Source organism: Cynocephalus volans, chromosome 10, assembly GCF_027409185.1.
Source record: "Cynocephalus volans isolate mCynVol1 chromosome 10, mCynVol1.pri, whole genome shotgun sequence".
Classification (NCBI taxonomy): Eukaryota; Metazoa; Chordata; class Mammalia; order Dermoptera; family Cynocephalidae; genus Cynocephalus; species Cynocephalus volans.
This window is the reverse complement of record NC_084469.1, coordinates 107,294,203-107,314,219: the sequence shown is the minus strand read 5'-3', so window position 1 is coordinate 107,314,219 and position 20,017 is coordinate 107,294,203. Positions and strand designations below refer to the sequence as shown.

At 45.2% G+C, this 20,017-nt stretch overlaps 1 protein-coding gene across 1 annotated transcript; it reads right to left on the bottom strand.

Annotated features, from left to right (window-relative positions):
• Positions 1-930: 930 nt before the first annotated feature.
• On the bottom strand, positions 931-15,129 carry TEKTL1 (tektin like 1). The gene is made up of 7 exons (XM_063110052.1): positions 14,560-15,129; positions 13,267-13,371; positions 2,784-2,982; positions 2,207-2,373; positions 1,992-2,087; positions 1,797-1,910; positions 931-1,194 (listed from the first exon to the last, which is right to left on the bottom strand). The coding sequence occupies exons 1-7, from the start codon at positions 15,127-15,129 to the stop codon at positions 931-933; spliced, it is 1,515 nt and encodes a 504-aa protein (XP_062966122.1).
• Between the last annotated feature and the right edge of the window lie 4,888 nt (positions 15,130-20,017).

The window sequence follows — 20,017 nt, the reverse complement described above, 5'->3', positions numbered from 1 at the left end:
CAGTTGCTTAGGAAATATTTGTGGCTATAATGAATGCCCCTTCTCTACGTATGCCACACCCTGGGAGAGCAAATAATAATCACAACTCAGTGTGAGGAGTTCTATGATAGCAGGGTGTCCCAGAGACTATGGGAATACAGAGGAGGAACTGAGCTATGACTGGATGGGTGGATGCAGTCAGGGAGGGCTTCCTGTAAGAGGCCACACCAGAGCCACATCCAAAAGGATGATGTTGGCTGCAGTAGATGAACTCCCTGAGGGTAGGGACCACATCGACCTTGCTCACTGCTGCATTCACAGCTCCTGGCGCAGGACCTGACACTTTGCCGGGTCAAGACAGAATGGAGTTTCTGGGAGTTCTTCTTGAATGCAGGCTCTAGAGTCAGGGATGAAAAATCCCAGCTTTGCTACTTACTAACTGCAAGACCTTGCGAAAGCTGCTTAACATCTCTGGGCCTCAGTTTCCTCAACTGTAAAATGGAGATTCTAATAATAACAGCTCAGGGGCATTCAGGATATATTTTATGCAGCTACCACGCCGCAGCCTGACACGTATTAACTCATCTAACCTTACCACAACCATCCGAAGTGGCTGCTTTTACAGCTCCATTTTACAGGTTGGAGAGGCTGAGGCCAGGCAAGGACAGAAGAGACTTGCTCAAGGCCAAACAGTTTAAAATTGGGAGCCAGGATCTGAATCCTGTTAACCCAAATCCATCCTGTTAACTTCCAGGAGACACTTCCTATTACGTGCTGTAGGGTTAGTAATTGACATACAGTAGGTGCCTAATACATGAAAATTGTAATTTTTAGTTGCAGTTCTGCTAGAGGGCACTTGGAGGGAGGACGGGGTGGGGAGGAAGGGAGGACAATCCGGCTGTCTGTCTCCTCTCCCGGGGGCTCAGCCTGCGCCAGACCGGCGGGCTGGGGCTAGGGGCGCGCCGACCCCTCTGGGCCGCAGCTGGTCTCGCTGCGTGGCGGCGTGCGTGTGTCCCAGTCATTGACCAGGCGCTGCGCCTGCTCGTAGCACACGTGCGGGTGCCGCTGGCGCAGGCGCAGGCGCACCACGGTGTAGTCCACATCGTGTCCAATCTTCTTGCAGTTAAGGTTCCAGGCGAGGTTCTTGCGCGTGGTGAGCAGCTCATTCAGTTTCTTTTCCATATGCGAGATGTGGCGCTGCAGCTTGTCCGAGCCCTGGAGGAGGGGGCGGGGCCGTGCTGGGGGGACCTGCGAGCCCGAGTGGAGGGCGGGGCGCTATCTGGGATGGGCGGATACATCTGCGCCAGGTGTGCGTGTGGAAGGAGCATAGCGGAAGAGGGGCAGGCCTCGGCTGCGGGGGGGACACAGACTGGGTGTGCATGTGGAAGGGCTGAGGAGGAGCGGACGTCGGATGGGGGTGGGGAGAGGGAGACACATGATCCAGGTGTGCTTGAAAAAGAACCCGCGCCAGGGAGGACTGAGGGAAGGGATGCACCTGGAGAGTGAGAGGAGGGACAGACCTGAGGTGGGCGAGCGCATCTGGGCAGGGTGTGCATAAAGGAGCCTCCTCAGGGCCGGGCTGCGCGAGGGGCCGTATGATGAAGGGGTGGGGTGGGGCGAACAGGGTTTGAGGGAGTTATTTGAGCCAGGTGTGAGTATTAAAGGGCCCCCAAGTGGGCGGTGGTTGAAGGGCAGGCAGATCTGGGTGAGGGGGTGTCTTACCTGGGCCAGGTATGCTTGATGAAGGAGGCTTACCAGGGCGGGGCCGCACCTCGGGGAGGAGGAGGTGCGAAAGGAGGACGGGGTGGGGGGAGTACCTGGGCGAGGCGCGTGGCTTCGGGGAGTTGTGTGCCCACGTGTCTCTGGTACATGCGAACTAGGGGCCTGTCCAGCTTCTCTCGAGTCTCCAGGTGACATTTCGACAGAGGACCCTGGGGGAGTGCGATGTGCATAGCAGTAAGTTCCAGCCCACCCCTGCCCTCACCCCTGCAGTCTCTTTCCCCAAACAGTACCTTGATGAGGCCCCGGGTGATGTACATCTCTTGGTTGAATTTCTTGCAACGGTGGACAGTTCCCCTCATTAATCCGCAAGTCATGTTCATTCTTTCCTGGGGGTGGGGGAGCGCAGGTGGATCACGCTGACTCCTGGTCCCCTCTGCTCCGCGGACCCTCATTCACCCGCCTGGGTACTCTCACCCTCGCCCGCAGCCGCGCCGACCGCGCCCACCTTCAGCTCCAAGGTCTCGCGCATCTTCTGCGCCAGGGAGGCGCACACGCGGTCGCTTGTCTGCTGTTGTTGCCCCCGGATGTCCACTTCGTTCTTTGCCATTTCTACCAAGGTTTCCTTGGACTCGGCCAACAACCGCTTGGCTTCGTCAAGTGCCTCCGCGCACCCTGCGAACGCATGGGACGCGCGTGGGGGCGCCAAGCCTTCCTTTCCCAGACTCTGGCTTTTCCGAGTCCCTCTCTCTGTTCTCAGGTGGTGGCGGACCCTGGCCGAGGGGGCATTACGGAGGGACTGGGAGGAAGTCCAGGGGAGGCTGTCAGTGGGGATAGTGCGAGCAGTGTCTTGGGTTGGTTTTGGAATCAGAGCCTGTGAATGACGGAGTGAGGGCTCGCATGGGGGTCAGGAGATGTGCACCAGGCCAAAAGCTGAGCTCAGCTAGAGATGGGTTTCCAGCCCTCCCATGTGGCCTAGGACCATTCCCCAAGGAAGCGAGCGAGGGGCGTGCGCCAGTGTTCCAGGAGGTCTGGGTGGACACCGATGGCACTCACTACAGCGGACTCCTTCCTGTGGGGCCTACCTGGGGTGTAGGTGCCCACCGGGTCTGGAGGAGGCGTTTTCAGGCCCTGAGTGCGCGGGGTGGGGGCGCGGGAGAGGTTCACCCACGAGTGGCGGCCGGCCTGCTTCAGAACCTTGTCCAGGGGCTGGTTCATGAGGTCGACGGCCTGGAGCCTCTCCTTACAGCAGAAGACCAGAGTGTCGTGGCAGGAGGCCAGGGCCTGGGGATAGGAAAGGAGGCAGCAGAGTAGGAGGGAGGTGGCTGAGGTGATGTCTTGGCTGGCGGCTTGAGGATTAAAGGCTACAAGGTATTTCTGTCTCCAAACTGACCCTCTCCAATTTTTTTTTTTTTTATCCTAATAAAGGCTTTTACTTATGGAAATACTTTCTGATTCAACTCATTTTCCCAATGTTCCAGAGAAACATTTTCTTTCATGAAATCTCTTTTAGGAATGACGTGTCTATGACTCATGAAAAAAAAATTATTTTCTCTTTGGCTCACGTTACACCACTCTTCAAGGTCCACTTTATTTTTTTACGTAAATTGCTATTTTTATGGACAGATAACAATTGTATATGCGGATAGGGTACAATGTGATGGTTTGATATATGTATACGTAGTGGAATGATTATAACAAGGTAATTAACATACCCATCACCTCACATACTTACCAGTTTTGTCTGTAGTGAGAACATTAATTTTTTATATATTTATTTTTTAATATATATATTTTTAATTTATCGATATACAATGTAGTTGATTTTCCTGTCCCTTTACCAATTCCTCCTTTGTCTCCTCCTTCTCCCACTCCCCCCCATCAACATCATATCTGTTCAGTTGTCTTAACAAGTTCAAGGAATTGTTGTGATTGTTGTCTCCCCTCACTTAATTGTTTGTATATTTATTTATTTTTCTATATTATTTATTTTTCTTAGCTCCCATATATAAGTGAGAACATGCGGTATTTCTCTTTCTGTGCCTGGCTTATTTCACTTAATACAATTTTCTCTAAGTCCATCCATGTTGCTGTGAATGATTTTTACAGCAGAGTAAGGTTCTGTTGTGTAGATATATCACACTTCCCACTTTGTTTCCAGCTTTATTGATGTATAATTGACAAATAAAAATTGCACATATTTTAGATGTACAACTTGATGTTTTGACATACAAATACATTGTGAAATAATCACCACAATCAAGCTAATGAACATATCCATCACTTCACCCAGTTATTTTCTAAAAAAGGATTTTTAAAAGTGGACAAAAAAAATCCATACAAATGTCTCTAAGGCTATTTGTTTGGAATTAGGCAGACTCATTTTTACCTGGCCATTGTGCACAATGCCATAAATAGAAGACACACTTGTGAATAACACAATGATCTTAAGATATTATTTCCCCATATTATCTGACATTCAAGAGACTACCCATTATCCGAGGGACATGAGTGCAGAATTGCCTGAGCCTTGATTCTTATTTCCACTTTCCCATGACTCAATGCACCCTCCCTTCTCTAAAAGCCAGGTTTGGAGAAATACCTTTACCACCAACTCATCCATGTGTTTATCTGTAGTGGCTATTGAGAAAATTGTACTGTGGATTATTATAAATGTGTGATGCGCTTGCATGTAGGTTGGTTATGAGAAACTGGTTTCCATCTTCACTTTCTTCTTGACCTTTTCCAGTTCTCATTGCAGTTCTTGGAAAGAAGCAATTTCTAAATCAAAGCTCAATATCACCCAACTCCTCACCTTCTGTCCAGAAACTTTCAGTGACTCTTCGCGGTGGGGTGGTAGGAGCAGAAGGTTTAGCAGGAGCCTCTCTGTCCTGGGTGTCAGTGGCTTGGGGTCTGTGCCTTGCTATGCTCTGGCACCCTGAGAAAGCCCCCTGTCTCATCAATTTCCCTTTCTGTAAAATGGAGTGGCAGCACTGGCTATATCTACGCCTTGATCTTCCTACGCCATCTCCTTTCTCCTCAAGCGAAGCTTATCTCACCCCTAGCTCTAGCCTTGGGTCTCCCTGCCTCTTCCCTAATCAGTATCAGGAGCCCTCTGCGGTTCTCAGAGTTCCTTCCTGTGGGCTCTATTTCATCTGGACTCCTCCTACTCACATCCAAATCTTACTTTCTCTACTATAAAATTAAGCATATCACATTCCTTTGATATTTGCAACTATTCAGAAGTTATATAAAAACAGATGTCTTTTTGCATATGTATACACCCTTATAAACACCCCCCTACATCATGGAAATATAGAATATTTCCATCATCCTATAAATTTCCCTGGTGCCCCTTTGCTCTCTCACCCAACCAAACTGAGTTAGAGATTAGTTTTGCCTGTTCTTTAAGAGGTCAGTAAACTACAGCCTATGGACTGGTGGGCTGTTTTTGTAAGTACAATTTTATTGGAACACAGCCATTCCCATTCATGTGCATATGGTCTCTGGCTGTTGTCATGCCAATCGGGTGAGTTGAGTCATTGTGACAGAGACCGTACAGCATGCAAGGCTGAAAGTATTAACTATCAGGCCCTTTAGGAAAAAGCTTGCTGAATCTAGAACTTCATATAAATGGAATCATACAGTGTGTACTCCTTATGTCCAGCTTCTTTCTCTGAATATATCATCTTTGAGATTCAGTCATTTGTTTAATAGAATGGATTTAAAAAGTTTTTTGTCGATTTATTTGTTTATTTATTTATTTAGAATATTCATGAGATACAAAGCTGGTTGTCCCCCCTCCTGCCCGTGATGTGGGGGCCAGAATCATATTGGGGACATACCCATTACCAGAAACTGCTTTTGTAACCTTTGTCCCCTTCCAATTATCCCCCAACCTCCCTCCCCCTCCCCCACTCCCCTCAACTTCAATTTGTAGCCCTAGGACTGTTCCCTGATGACTAGAAATGTTGAGCATTTTTTCATGTATCTGTTGACCATTTGTATGTCTTCATTTGAAAAACATCTGTTCAGCACCTTTGCCCATTTTTTAATTGGGTCATTTATTTTTTTACTGTATAATTGCTTGAGTTCTATGTGTATTCTGGATATTAGTCCCTTGTTGGATGCATAGTGGGCAAAAAATTTCTTCCACTCTGTAGGTTGTCTTTTCACTCTGTTGATTGTTTCTTTTGCTGTGCAGAAACTTTTCAGTTTGATATAGTCCCATTTGTTTATTTTTTCTTTTGCTGCCTGTGCTTTTGGGCCCATGTTCATAAAGCCTGTGCCTTGACCTAACTGCTGAAGTGTTTAACCTATATTTTCCCTTAGCAATTTTACAGCTTCAGGTCTTATACCTAAGTCTTTAATCAATTTTGAGTTGATTTTAGTGTATGGTGAGAGATGCATATCAAGTTTCATTCTTCTGCATATGGATATCCAGTTTTCCTAGCACCACTTGTTGAAGAGGCAATCTTTTCCCCAATATAGATTTTTGTTGCCTTTGTCTAATATCAGATGGGTATAAGCCTGAGGAGTGATTTTTGGGTTCTCTATTCTACTCCACTGATCTGAATGTCTATTTTTATATCAGTACCATGCTGTTTTGGTTACAACAGCTTTGTAGTATAATTTGAAGTCAGGTAATGTTATGCCTCTGGCTTTGTTTTTTTTCCCCTCAGGATTGCTTTGGCTATTCGAGGTCTTTTGATTTTCCATATGAAAGGTAAGATTGTTTTTTCCATTTCTGTGAAGAATGTCATTGGTATTTTGATGGGGATTGCACTGAATCTGTAGATTGCTTTGGGTAGTATAGATATTTTCACAATGTTAATTCTTTCAATCCAAGAGCATGGAATATCTTTCCATCTTTTTGTGTCTTCTTTAATTTCTTTCAGAAGTGGTTTGTAATTCTCATTGTAGAGGTCTTTCACCTCCTTGGTTAAATTGATCCCTAGGTATCATATTTTTTTGGTGACAATTGTAAATGGGCTTGCTTACTTTATTTCTCTTTCTGTTAATTCATTATTTGAGTATATAAATGCTACTGATTTCTGGGCATTTATTTTGTATCCTGTAACATTACTGAAGTCATTAACCAGCTCTAGGAGTTTTTTGATAGAGTCTTTAGGTTTTTCTATATATAGTGTCATGTCATCTGCAGATAGGGAAAGTTTGACTTCATCTTCTCTATTCTGGATTTCCTTTATTTCTTTCTCTTGCCTGACTTCTCTAGCTAGTACTTCCAGCACTATGTTGAATAGAAATGATAAGAGTTGACATCCTTGTCTTGTTCCTGTCCTTAAGGGGAAGGCCTTCAATTTTTCCCCATTCAGAGTAATAGTGGTGGTGGGCTTGTCATAAATGGCTTTTATTGTGTTAAGATATCTTCCTTCCATACCTAATTTGTTGAGAGTCTTTATCATGAAGGAATGTTGAATTTTGTCAAATGCTTTTTCAGCATCTATTGAGACAATCATATGGTCTTTGTCCTTGAGCTTGTTGATGTGATGTATCACATTTATTGACTTTCGTATGTTGAACCATCCTTGCATTCCTGGGATGAATCCCACTTGATCGTAATGTATAAATTTTTTAATATGTTGCTGTATTTTAATTGCTAATATTTTGAGGATTTTAGCATCTAGGTTTATCAAGGACATTGGCCTGTAATTTTCTTTTTTGTGTGTGTCTTTATCTGGTTTTGGTATCAGATTTATGCTGAGCTCATAGCATGAGTTTGCGAGAGTAGAGTCTGTTTCAATTGTTTGGAACAGTTTCATGAGAATTGGTATTAACTCCTCTTTAAAAGTTTGATAGAATTCAGCTGTAAAGCCATCCGGACCTGGGCTTTTTTTTGTTGGAAGATTGCTAATTACTGCTTCAATCTTCTTGCTTCTTATTGGTCTGTTCAGGTTTTCTATCTCTTCTTGGTTCAGTCTTGGTAATTTATACGTGTCTAGAAACTTATCCATATCTTCCAGATTTTCAAATTTGTTGTCATACAGTTGTTTATAATAGTCTCTAATGATTCTTTGTATTTCTGTGGTGTCAGTTGTAATGTCTCCCTTTTCATTTCTGATTTTTGTTATTTGGGTCTTCTCTCTTCTTTATTTTGTTAATCTAGCTAACAGTGTGTCTATTTTGTTTATCTTCTCGAAAAACCAACTTTTAGTTTTGTTAATCTTTTCTATCATTTTTTTTGGTCTCTATTTCATTTAGTTCTGCTCTGATCTTAATTATTTCTTTCCATCTACTGCCTTTAGGTTTGGATTGTTGTTGTTTTTCAAGTTCTTTGAGGCATAGCATTAGGTCATTTATTTGGAGTCTTTCCATGTTATTGATATAAAAATTTACTGCAATAAAATTTCCGCTTAGTACTGCTTTTTCAGTATTCCAGAAGTTTTGGTATGACATATCTTTATTTTCATTAGTTTCGAGAAATTTTTTGATTTCCTGTTTAATTTCTTCTTGGACCCATAGGTCATTCAGGAGCCTATTATTTATTTTCCATGTGTTTGTATATATTCCAGTGATTTGCTTATTGTTTATCTCCAGTTTTAATCCATTGTGATATGAAAAGATTGTTGGAATGATTTCAATATTTTAAAACTTGCTGTGACTAGATTTGTGGCCTAATATGTGGTCTATCCTGGAGAATGTACCATGAGCTGATGAGAAGAAAGTGTATTCTTTAGCTGTTGGGTGAAATGTTCTGTATATATCTGCCAAGTCCAGGTGGTCTAGGGTGTAGATTAAATCCTGTGTCTCTTTGTTGACTTGCTGCCTGGAAGTCCTGTCCCATACTGAGAGAGGGGTGTTCAGATCACCAACTATTAACGTGTTAGGACCTATCTCCTTCTTTAAGTCTATGAGTGTTTGCTTGATATTTCTGGGTGCTCTGGTATTGAGTGAATACATGTTTAGGACTGTTATGTCTTCTAGCTGGATAGTTCCCTTTATTATTATATAATGGACTTCTTTGTCTTTTTTAAATGTTTTTTGGTTTAAAGTCTATTTTGTCCGATATAAGAATAGCTACTCCTGCTCATTTTTGGTTTCCATTTGCATGGTATATCTTTTTCCATCCCTTCACTTTTAGTCTATGAGTGTCTTTACAAGTGAGGTGGGTCTTTTGAAGGCAGCATATACTTAGGTCTATGTTTTTAATCCAGTCAGTTAGTCTGTGTCTTTTGAATGGGGAGTTTAGTCCATTCACATTTAGAGTAGTTATTGAGAAGTGTTGTTTAATTCCTGTCATTTAATTGATGCTTTTTTAGGTGGTTTAAATATCTTTTGATCATTATTTCCCCTTTTATTTCTCTTCTGCAATGTGAGTTGGGGATTTAAGGTGGAATGGTTTAGCTTCTTTCTCTTTCTTGCTGGCATTTTTGTTTTAACTGTGGGTTTTTCCCTTTCTTGTGTATTTGTGATGATGGTCACCATGATTCAGAATCCAGATGAATGACTCCCTTGAGAATTTCTTGCAGGGCTGGTTTTGTGGTTGTGAACTCCCACAACTTTTGTTTGTCTGGGAAATACACTATTTCTCCCTAATTTCTGAAGGAGAGACTTGCTGAGTAAAGAATTCTTGGCTGGCAGATTTTTTCTTTTAGTATTTTGAATATATCATTCCACTTTCTTCTGGCCTGTAGGGTTTCAGTTGAGAAGTCTGCTGTTAGTTTGATGGGGGCTCCCCTATAAGTGACCTGATGCTTTTCTCTTGCTGCTTGTAGAATTCTCTCTTTGTCTTTGAGCTTTGCAAATTTAACTATAATGTGACTTGTGCAGGATCTTTTTGGGCTGAATCTGTTTGGGGACCTTTGAGCTTCCTGGATCTGAAGGTCTGTATCTCACTCCATACCTGGGAAGTTTTGTTACTATTTCCTTGAGTAGGTTTTTGATATCTTTTCCCTTCTCCTGCCTTTCAGGAATACCCACAATTTGGATGTTAGAGTGCTTGAGGTTGTCTGCTCTCTCTCTGAGGTTTTCCTCATTATCTTAAATTCTTTTTTCCTTTTTGTTGTCTGCCTGAGTTATTTTGAAAAGACCATCTTCGAGCTCTGAAATTCTTTCTTCTGCTTGTTCTACCCTGCTGCTCAAGTTCTCAGTCATGTTTTTTATTTCGTTGAGTGAGTCTTTCATTTCTAGAAGTTCTGCTACACTATTTTTTATGGTATTATTCCTTAGTAGATTTCCTCCTTCATATTCTGGATGATTTTTCTTTTTTCATTTTGTTCTCTAATTGAGTCTCCCTTTATTTCTTCTAGTTTTCATAAGATCATTACTCAAAATTCTTTTTCAGACATTTCAAGGTTTCTCTGTTCCATGGAGTCTGACTTTGGGGCATAACCGTATCTTTTGGTGGTGTCATTTCTTCTTTGTACTTCTAGTGTCTTTTCACTGATGCTTGGTCATTTGGTAGGGGGTTTGATTCTTCTAGTACACTGAGGTTGGCTGTGGAGTGGCCTTGGTTGCTACTGTGGGGGGTGAATTGTCTTGCTTGACAGTAGGTATGGTGGTGATGTTAAACCAACCTGGTTCCCATCTAGACTCTGTGGTTGTAGAATGAGCCCCTAATGCATGGAGTTCTGCTGGGTCAAACTTGATGAGTCGAATCCATAGGCTGGTGCTCCCCCCAGGTCTTAGGTGGGATGAGGGGCCACATGGTGCCATGCAGTTCTGCTGGCTGGCTGGTGCCATTGGGCCCTCCTGAAGCGTGCCTGTTCAGGGCAGTGGGGTGGGGCCTGGAGGTCCCCCCCCCTGCCTGTGTCCAAGGTGTAGGGTGCAAGGGCTGCGTGGAGCAGTGTGGTTCCACTGTCTGGCTGGTTGGCGCCGGCTGGCTCACCTGCATGGTGCCGGTTTGGGACAGTTTCTTTTGTCCATTAATTCAAATATCCTCCAAGCCCCTACTGAATGCTGGGCAATGTGTCAGGTGGTGGTGCTTTGGTGGCCAGCACAAAAGACCCAGTTCCTGCCCAAAGGAAGACAGTCAGCACTTGCAGACAAGAATGGCTAGTGAGCGGATTAGAGAAATGGGAGGGGAACATGAGGGAGGGTCTCAGAAAGGATAAAGAAAAATAGGAAGGTGGGAAAAGACAGATATAGATCGGAACAGAGACCCGCTGGGTCATGCTGGAATGTGGAAGTAGATGAAATTACAGGACTGACTGAGGAAAAAATGAGAGATTCCTTTAGTGACTTCCATGCATTGGGGTCACTGAAGAGTGAGGAAAGTAACAGGGAGTTGGAGAGGTTTCAAGGAAGACAAGGTATGAAATACCTTTCACTGCGAGACAGCCAGCCTTCTAGAGACAGATGGTGAGATCCCATGAAAGTTCTCAGTGCTAACTTGAGGTCTGAGTTTATGATTTTAAGTTGATACCAGTCTGCTTGGTGGTGAGCATTTTTATCCAGCAATATTTACCCCAGGTGTCTCCAGCGGCTGGTCTCTGTTTCTATATTTATCTTTTCCCACCTTCCTATTTCTTTTTCTCTCTTTTGAGACCTTCCCTCCTGGATCCACACAATGCCTTCTGCCTTGTTTGTTTCAGATTTCCTGGGAGAAATTTTCAGGAATCACCAGATTTCAAGGAATATGACAGTGGTCAGGGGATGCTCTTAATTGGAGTTCAGCACCACAGACAGCATTGCACCAGCCCCTTAAGTCTCCTACCTTATTCCCACCCTCCACTCCCACCCAGCCTGTCCCTTCTTTGAAAGCTCCTAGAATGTGCACTCCATGAGGGCAAGGTCACTTCTGTCCTGTTTACTATGCTACGCCAAGTATGGTGCCTAGGACAGCAGAGTACCAGATTCATATTTGTCAGGTTGATGAGTCAAAAGTGCACACAGTTTACCAGCTAATCCCAACCAGTCCCAAGGGTTCCCTGAGATCTGGCTGCTCTCTCACCTCCATCAGTGCCTTCATAAGGAAATTCTTGTCGCAAAAACAAAAGATGCAGTGAAAGATCATGTCTGGCTGAAGCCGACAGATATGAAGCATGTGTTCTCATCATATACCAAAATCAACTCAAAATAGATTACAGAATTAAATATACATCCTGAAACAATAAAACTCCTCAAAGAAAATAGGAGAAACACTCCGGGAAGTAGGTATGGGTACAGACTTCATGAGTACGACCCCAAGAGCACGGGCAACCGAAGGAAAAATAAACAAATGGGATTATATCAAACTAAAATGCTTCGGCACAGCAAAAGAAACAATTAACAGAGTGAAAAGACAAGCAACAGAGTGGGAGAAAATATTTGCAAAATATACATCTGACAAAGGATTAATATCCAGAATATACAAGGTACTCAAACAACTTAACAGTAAAAAAAAACAAGTTACTCAATTAAGAAATAGGCAAGGAGCTGAATACGCATTTCTCAAAGGAAGATATACGCATGCCCAACAGACACATGAAAAAATGCTGACCATCACTCGGCATTTGGGAAATGCAAATCAAAACCACATTGAGATACCATCTCACTCCAGTTAGGATGGCTAAAATCCAAAAGACTATGAACGATAAATGCTGGCGAGGTTGCGGAGAAAAAGGAATTCTCATACATTGTTGGTGGGACTGCAAAATGGTGCAGCCTCTATAGAAAATGGTATGGAGGTTCCTCAAACAATTGCAGATAGATCTACCATACGACCCAGCTATCCCACTGTTGGGAATATACCCAGAGGAATGGAAATCATCAGGTCAAAGGTACACCTGTTCCCCAATGTTCATTGGAGCACTCTTTACAATAGCTAAGAGTTGGAACCAGCCCAAATGTCCATCATCAGATGAGTGGATAAGGAAGCTGTGGTACATCTACACAATGGAATACTACTCTGCTATAAAAAGGAGTGAAATACTGCCATTTGCAGCAACATGAATGGACCTAGAGAGAATTATATTAAGTGAAATAAGCCAGGCACAGAAAGAGAAATACCGCATGTCCTCACTTATTTGTGGTAGCTGAAAATAAATAAATATACAAACAAATGAATGGGGGGGGGGGGGAAGACACAGCAATTACAATTCCTTGAACTTATTAAGACAAGTGAACAGATATGATGTTGATGGGGGGAGGGGGAGAGGGAGGAAGGAAAGGAGGAACTGGTAAGGGGACACAAAAATCAACTACATTGTATATTGAAAAAGTAAAAAAAAAAAAAAAAAAGAAAAAAGAAAAAAAGGTGAAGCATGTTTTAGTTAGTTAGAGTGTAAAGGACTAGAGTCAAAATGTCCGAGCTGAAGCCAGAGCCCCGCCACTGGCTGGCTCTGTGCTTTGGGTGCAGCCGTCTCTCTTTGAGTCTCTATTTCCCCATCTCTAATGAGGGGATAACAGTTTCCATTTCGCAGGAGAGTTTCTAGGAGGTGATTCAATGACTGCACAGGGTTTAGCACAGCTTCATCTATCAGGGTCTCACTTTTCCATTTCAGGAAGTAGAAATGTCATGGGCCGAGGGATTTGCTGTTGTTAGAGTCCCCAAGGCCAGACCAGTTTGTCGTTGAGGTGACCAGGGACCCCCCTCCAGTCCCTGTAACTGGGCACCATACTCCTAACCTTCAGTAGGATTTCTGATTTTTCCATATCTTTTTCCATTTTCCTCTTCATTTTCTTGAGCTCCTCTTTCTCCCACATAAGCGCACTGTCAGCTTTGTCAGGGACCTAGAAAACAAGGGGAAAATTTCTCACGCCCTCAGGAAAGGGCTGGAGGGAGATTTCGCCTTCCAGGGTAGTAGAGGGTTTGCCAACCTTGGTTTTGAGGATGAAGTGGGGGTACTCCTCACCCTGTGGGGGTCTCACTCTCTGAGAAGACTTGATCCTTTCAGGGGGTCACACTTGGGGGGCTTACCCTCTGGAATTTGGGGCTGGGGGACTCTCCCTTTTACACATAGGAACCCAGTGGGCTGGGATGGAGGTGACTGAACTTGGGGGAGGGTCACCTCCTGAGGCAGGGGGCTGGAGACCGCTTCCTCAGCGATGGTCTTATCCCCCCTCCCTAGCTAGAGTTGGAGGGATCTCATCGTATGGACGATGAGGGTTTGCCTTTTTGGGGTCTTACTATTTGGATCTGGTGGTAGGAATCCATCCTGCAGGTGAGGTCTCATCTCTCCCAGGCAGGCTGGAATTTTTTTCACCTTTTGGGGTGAGAGTCTGGGGTTTCATTTTAGGGGGAGGATTTCACCAGAGCTGGGACTAGGGTTCTCAGCCTTTCTCCCTGGCTGGGGTCTTCACTCTCAGGTGCAGGGTGCAGGGGCTGGGAGTCCAGTCTCACTGTGTAGGCAGGACTTCTTTCTTTCCAGAGGAAGCCTGGGGAGGAGTTCTCACTTCCAGAGGCTGAGGGGTTGGGTTTTGTTTCAATTCTGGGGGAGAGTTTCATCTGGGTTGGGACAGGGGCATCACTTGCTCTCCTCCACTGGGAGTTTTGTGTGTGCGCCTTGAGGCCATGTGGCATTGAGGGTCTCACGTCCATGGGAGGGTCTCACTCTCCGGGCCTGGAAACTGGGGGTGCGGGGGGGTGGTGGTGGTAATTTTATGGCTGGGCTGGGGCCTGTGGTTTTTACTCTTTGGGAAGATTTCCACCGTGTCTGACGCAGGGGTCCCACTCTGTCTTCCTGGCTGGGGATTGGGATGGTTTCGCCCTCTGGGGCAAGAGAGGTGCAGATTTTATCTCCTTGGACAGGTCTCACCCTCTGGGACTTGGGGGCTTAAGCACCTCATCCTGGGGGTGTCCCCATCTTCTCGTGACCTTATTCACTAGAGGTGGAGTCTAGAAGATTTTTTTCCCCAGGCTAACCACCCGGGAGTGGAGGCCTCAGTCTTCGCGACCAGGCTTGGGGGAGGGGGTCCCACCTTCTCAGACTTGGGCCGATAGCCCCGCAGCTTGACGCTCTGCTGGTTGATAAGCAGGCCCTTGCGCACCGCGCTGAGCCCGCGGTCGGTCGCCTCGCGCTGGCGCAGCAGCTGTCGCAGCTGCCCGTCGATCTGGCGCTGCGCGCGGCACAGGCGGGCGGCGGCGAGGCGCGCCCCTCGCGCATGCGCGTGCACCACCTCGGCCGTCTGCAGGGCGCGCGCGTCGCGGTTCAGGGGCAGCGGCAGGCGGGCGGGCCAGGCGGGTGGCTTCATCTTGCTCTTCCACAGCGTGACGCCCTCGCCGGGTGGTGGCTTCTCCAAGGTGCCGCCACCTTCTATCATCTCCACGTGGAAGCGCCAGGGCAGGATGTAGGCAGCGCGACAGACGTGGCGCACCACGTGTGGGTCCCGCACACTGTCCTTGGGTTGCCACATGGTCACCGCCTCCTGCCCGCAGCGGTCAGTCACACGGTGCGCCTTCCTCGCCATGGCCAGTGCCGCCTCGCGCCACGCTGGGGCCCCGACGCGAGTGTCCTGGCTGCGCTCAGCTGGAGGTGCCAACACAGGCATGGTTCCTGCTTGGTGACCCTGCCTGGCCCGGGACCCCCACGCAGAGGGGCAGGGACCCCCCCCCCTCCCACTCAACGACACACAACGCTTTCCTGGCCTAGAGACTGAGCGAACTGACAGCGCCCATCACCATGGCGACGGGGCAACAACGCAGACGGAGTTCCAGGAGTGGGGGAGGGGAAAGGCTGGTGGGGGGAGGGGTAGGATGAGTCTTTGGAGCCTGGCAGAGGGGCCTTGGAATTCTGACTTCTTGAGAAAGCTGACCTTATCTAGCACCCCTCTCGCTTCCCACCCTCTAGCCACACGGTCCTTCTTCCAGCTCTTAGAATGCCCTAAGCCCTCTCCCACTCCCAAGCTTTGGATTTGCTGTTCCCTCTGTGTGGGATTCTCCTGTCCGTGTACTTTCCACGGCTGGCTCTCTCTCAGTCTTCAGAGTTTTGCCTGGCTGGGTTCTTGGTGCCTTCCTTGACTTCTCAAAAGCAGCACTCTCAGTCTTATATTTCCTTTAGTGTCTTCGTAGCACTCATCACTATTTGAAAGTATCTTATCCATTGATTGACTTTTTAATATTTGGTCTTTCCCCACCTGCCCTAGAGAAATCTAAGAGTCTCGAGAGCAAGAACCTTGCTAGTCTTGTATCCTCAGAGCCTAGCACAATTCATGGAGCATAGGAGGGCCTCAATACACGTGTGTTAAAGGGGTGAATGGCACTAACCACATGCTGTGATCATTTTATTTTATTTTATTTTTTGAGATAAACTTCTCGTAAATAAAATGAATGATTTTAAAGTGCACGAATCAGAGGCATGTAGTGCCTTCACGGTGCTGTGCAACCAACACTTCTTTCTAGTTCTAATATATTTTCATCACCCGCAAGTAAAACCCCTTCCACATTAGCAGTCACTCCTATTTCCCTTTCCCCTCTGCTCCTGGTAACCACTATTGTGTTTTCTGTCTCTATGGATTTGCCTGTTCTGGACATTTCATATAAATGGAGTCATACAACATGTGGCCTTTTGTGTCTGGCTTCTTTCACTTAGCAAAATGTTTTCAAGGTTGTCCATGTTGTAGCATGTAAGGTGCTTCATCCCTTTTTATGGCTGATGAATATTTCATTTTATTTATACACCATAACTTTGTTTATCCATCCAGCTGTTGAGGGACATTTATTCTTTACTTGGCTCCTTAGTCCGTCTTCCTCATCAGACAGTGAACTTCACGAGAGTGGTGACCTTGTCTCTCATATACCACTGTTTCCCACACCTAGCACCTAGCCCAGGTCGTGGCTCATAGCAAGTACTCAATAAATATTTATTAAATGAGCATACGGATAGAGGAATGAATAAATGTTCTTTTGTGTGAATGACAGGTGCAAGGATGAAGAAGGAATGAATGCTACTGGCTTTGCAAAAATCAGAGGATCATTCAGTAATGGGGAGAAATAAGACAGACAACCAAAGGCTCCCAGGTGAGCCATGCTGGAGACCTACTGTTATGTTTTTTAGGGTCATCAGGAAGAGATGGGGGCAGGTACCCTTTGATGATGGAGGCTTGTTTCGAAGATGTGTGGGAATGTGGGTGTAGCACAGTCTTTAGCAGCTGGGGCCAGTGGTTTCTGGCTCAACAAATTTTCACAAGAGTCATGATAGTATTATGGTCAATATCCTAGAGCCAGACAATTTGAGGTTCAAATTATGATTCTGACACTTACTATCTGTGTGACCTTGAGAAAGTTGCTTAACTTCTCTGAGCCTGTATTTTCTCATCTGTCAACTAAGATAATAAGATTATGGCAAGGATGAAATGAGTTAACATGAGTGAAATGTCATGGCTGTCACATAGTAAGCACTATGCAAATGTTTACTTGTCACTTTTCAAAATTGAATGAACACATGAGTGAGCTGTTCCAAAACCAGGAGGTGCAGAGAGGCTTTCACAAAGAACCAGGGAGACAGCTCACATGGAACAACATTCTATACCCAGCCATCCACCTTTGCTTCATTTAAGGCTTCTGCTTTCCTGACCAGAGGATCTCATTGGGTTGGTTTTCCGCCTGGCGTATGAGCACCTCTATCGGGTAGTGCTTGTGCCAAACTACCTGAGAAACACCCAAGGAAGCTTAATTGTGCCAGACCTACATATGAGGATTTTGGATCCCATGTAGCTCTCTGGTGACATGCATTAAGGCTGTTTATAGATGGGGGTGCAGTCTGTCCCATTCTAGCTTTTACTAGTTCAACATTTTACACCAACACACTCCTGGTATACAATATTATTATCTGAGCTTTGAAATTGGTGCAGACTGTTGCTTAATCTGGCCAAATTCTTATTTTCATCTCCCAAACCCAGTTTTGACTTTCTACGTCAATTTCCAAAACTCAGGTCTGACTCCTGGCTTTGACGACCCACTTTGGATACTTCTCTAGTCTGATACATCTGGCTGCATTTGAGGAATAGGTGAATCGTCTTCAGCTCAGCTTTTAAAGCCTGCTATTCACAACCTGGGTTGGCAGGTGTCTGGAAGGTACCATTGGTCTCAGGGCTGGAATTAGTTCTCAGTCTCCAGGGCATTCACAGCTATGTGACGTGAAATGGTGACACTAAAAAAATGCTACAGAAACATTATTTACATACATCTGGGGGCTGGGAAATCTTTTTACTATTTTTCAAACTCAGATACTTCTCTTAAGCTAACAAATAAGATGGGGTTTTTTTTTGCTATGAAAGTAATGTATGTACATTTTATAAAATATGTAAAATACAGAAAAATGTAATAGAGAGAATAAGAATCATTTTAAAATTTACTATCCAGAGATACTTATTCTGAACATGGTCTTGATTTTATTTTAGTTTTTGTGGCTGGTTGGTATGGGGATCTGAACCCTTGACCTTGTTGTTAAAACACCACACTCTAGGCAACTGAGCTAACTGGCCAGCTCCTCTGATTTCAGTCTAACCATTTCCCTGTACATTTCTCTCTCTCTCTCCATATATATATATATATGCAGTTATAGTTACATCTCTCTCCCAACATACAGAAGCCCAAATATTTCTAACTCAGGCCAATGGGGAATTGTATATATATTTTTGTGAAATTGGCTCTGTGATTTTTACAATAAAGCACGCTTTACATAAATTCCTTTCTGTAGCCATCTTTCCTGGGGCCACCTGTTCTATGTTTTGAGTCATGCAAAGCAGGGGGCAGAATTCTGCCCTTGGGTGAAATAGAGTGGAATTGAAGGATGGATGAGGAAGGAGAACCTTCTAAAACTTGCTTTTCTTTCTTCTTTTACCTTTGGCATTGCATGGAGATGCCCTTCGCTCTGAAATCTTGGCAGGTAATTATCAGAGACCCTTTTTTAGGTTCCCCGATGTCTTCCCTTCTGGGGCACCAGATTCTACTTTTAGTAGGTGCCCCCTTTCTCTTAGAGATAATCACATCAATTGGTCTCTTGTTCCAGGGGGATATGACCTAGAATCCGTTTTGTCTTTGAGAAATGAGGTCGCTTTCCTGGTGGAGGTGTCAGGAGACGGTGGGAAGCCCTGGGCTGGGAGAGGAGGTTCTTCCTGGTCACCTCCTGCAAAGGTGGTGATTGTGCTGGTCAGTGAGTGACAGGGACTGGTCTGTATGTCTGCAGCCCCCATTTGTCCCCTGCAATGGCTCAGGCAAATGCCATCAGTGTTTTCCTGCACTGGCAAATTGCATAGATTCTTTTCTGTCCCATTCAACTTGACTTGTAGGTGGCATTTGAAACTATCAACCCCCTGAAACTTGAATCCCCCCCTCTTCTTTTTCACACTTTTTCTTTTCACTTCTACTCTGTTTCCTTTACTAGCTGGTTGTCCACCACCACCCCTCAAATATAGTATTCTTTAGGTGAGTTGGGCAGTCCTGTAGATGGCCCTGAATGGTCTCCACCTCTGGTCTTCATGCGCTGTGTAATCCCCTCCTCTTAAGAATCAGCTGGACCTAGTGATTCATTCCTAGCTGATAGAATACAGCAAAGTGATGGGATGTCACTTTTGAGATTAGGTAAGAAAGAGATCATGGCTTCTGTTTTGCTCTTTCACTTTCTTACTCTGAAGGAAACTGGCTGCCAAGTTGTGAGCTGCCTTATGAAGAGGCTCACATGGCAAGGAACTGAGGACAGCCTCTGGCCAACAGCCAGTGACAACCTAAGTCCAGTATCCCATGAGGAAGTGAATCCTGCCAACTACCACATGAGTAAGCTTGGAGGCAGATCCTTCCCCAGTCTAGCCTTGAGATGAAACAGCAGCCCCAGCTGACATCTAGTCTGCAGCCTGGTGAGAGACCCAGAGCCAGAGGACCCAGCTAAGCCATGCTGATTCCTGACACAACTCACGTAGTCAGTATGTGTTATTTTAAGTTGATACATTTTGGGATAATTTGTTATGTGGCAGTAGCTAACCCATACATCGGGTTTTCATTCTCCATTCACTTCTCATTTCTCATTTTTTCTCTGGAAAACTCACCCACATTATTGGATTTGGGTACTACGTGTTAGTTTAGAAAGACTGTGGCTTTAAGACCAATAAGTAGAGGTGAGTCTCAAGTGTGGAATAGCATCCAAGTTCCTTATCATGGTTTACAGAATCTCAGTTCCTTCCCACCTGGCCCTTGCCTACCTTTCCCTCCCCACCTCCCACCTCTCTGCCCTTGGATCATTAAGAACCAGCTATGCCAGTGCTTTGTTTAATCTCATAGTCTTGAGCTTGCTTCCCCTCTCTCTGAAATGTTCTTACCCTGCATTTTTATATGGCTTACACCCTCTCATCTTTTAAGTCTCTGCTCAAATATTATCTCCTACTGGGCCGTTCTCTGTCTACCTAATAGGATATCTCACACAATCTCCTTCATTTCCCCAGA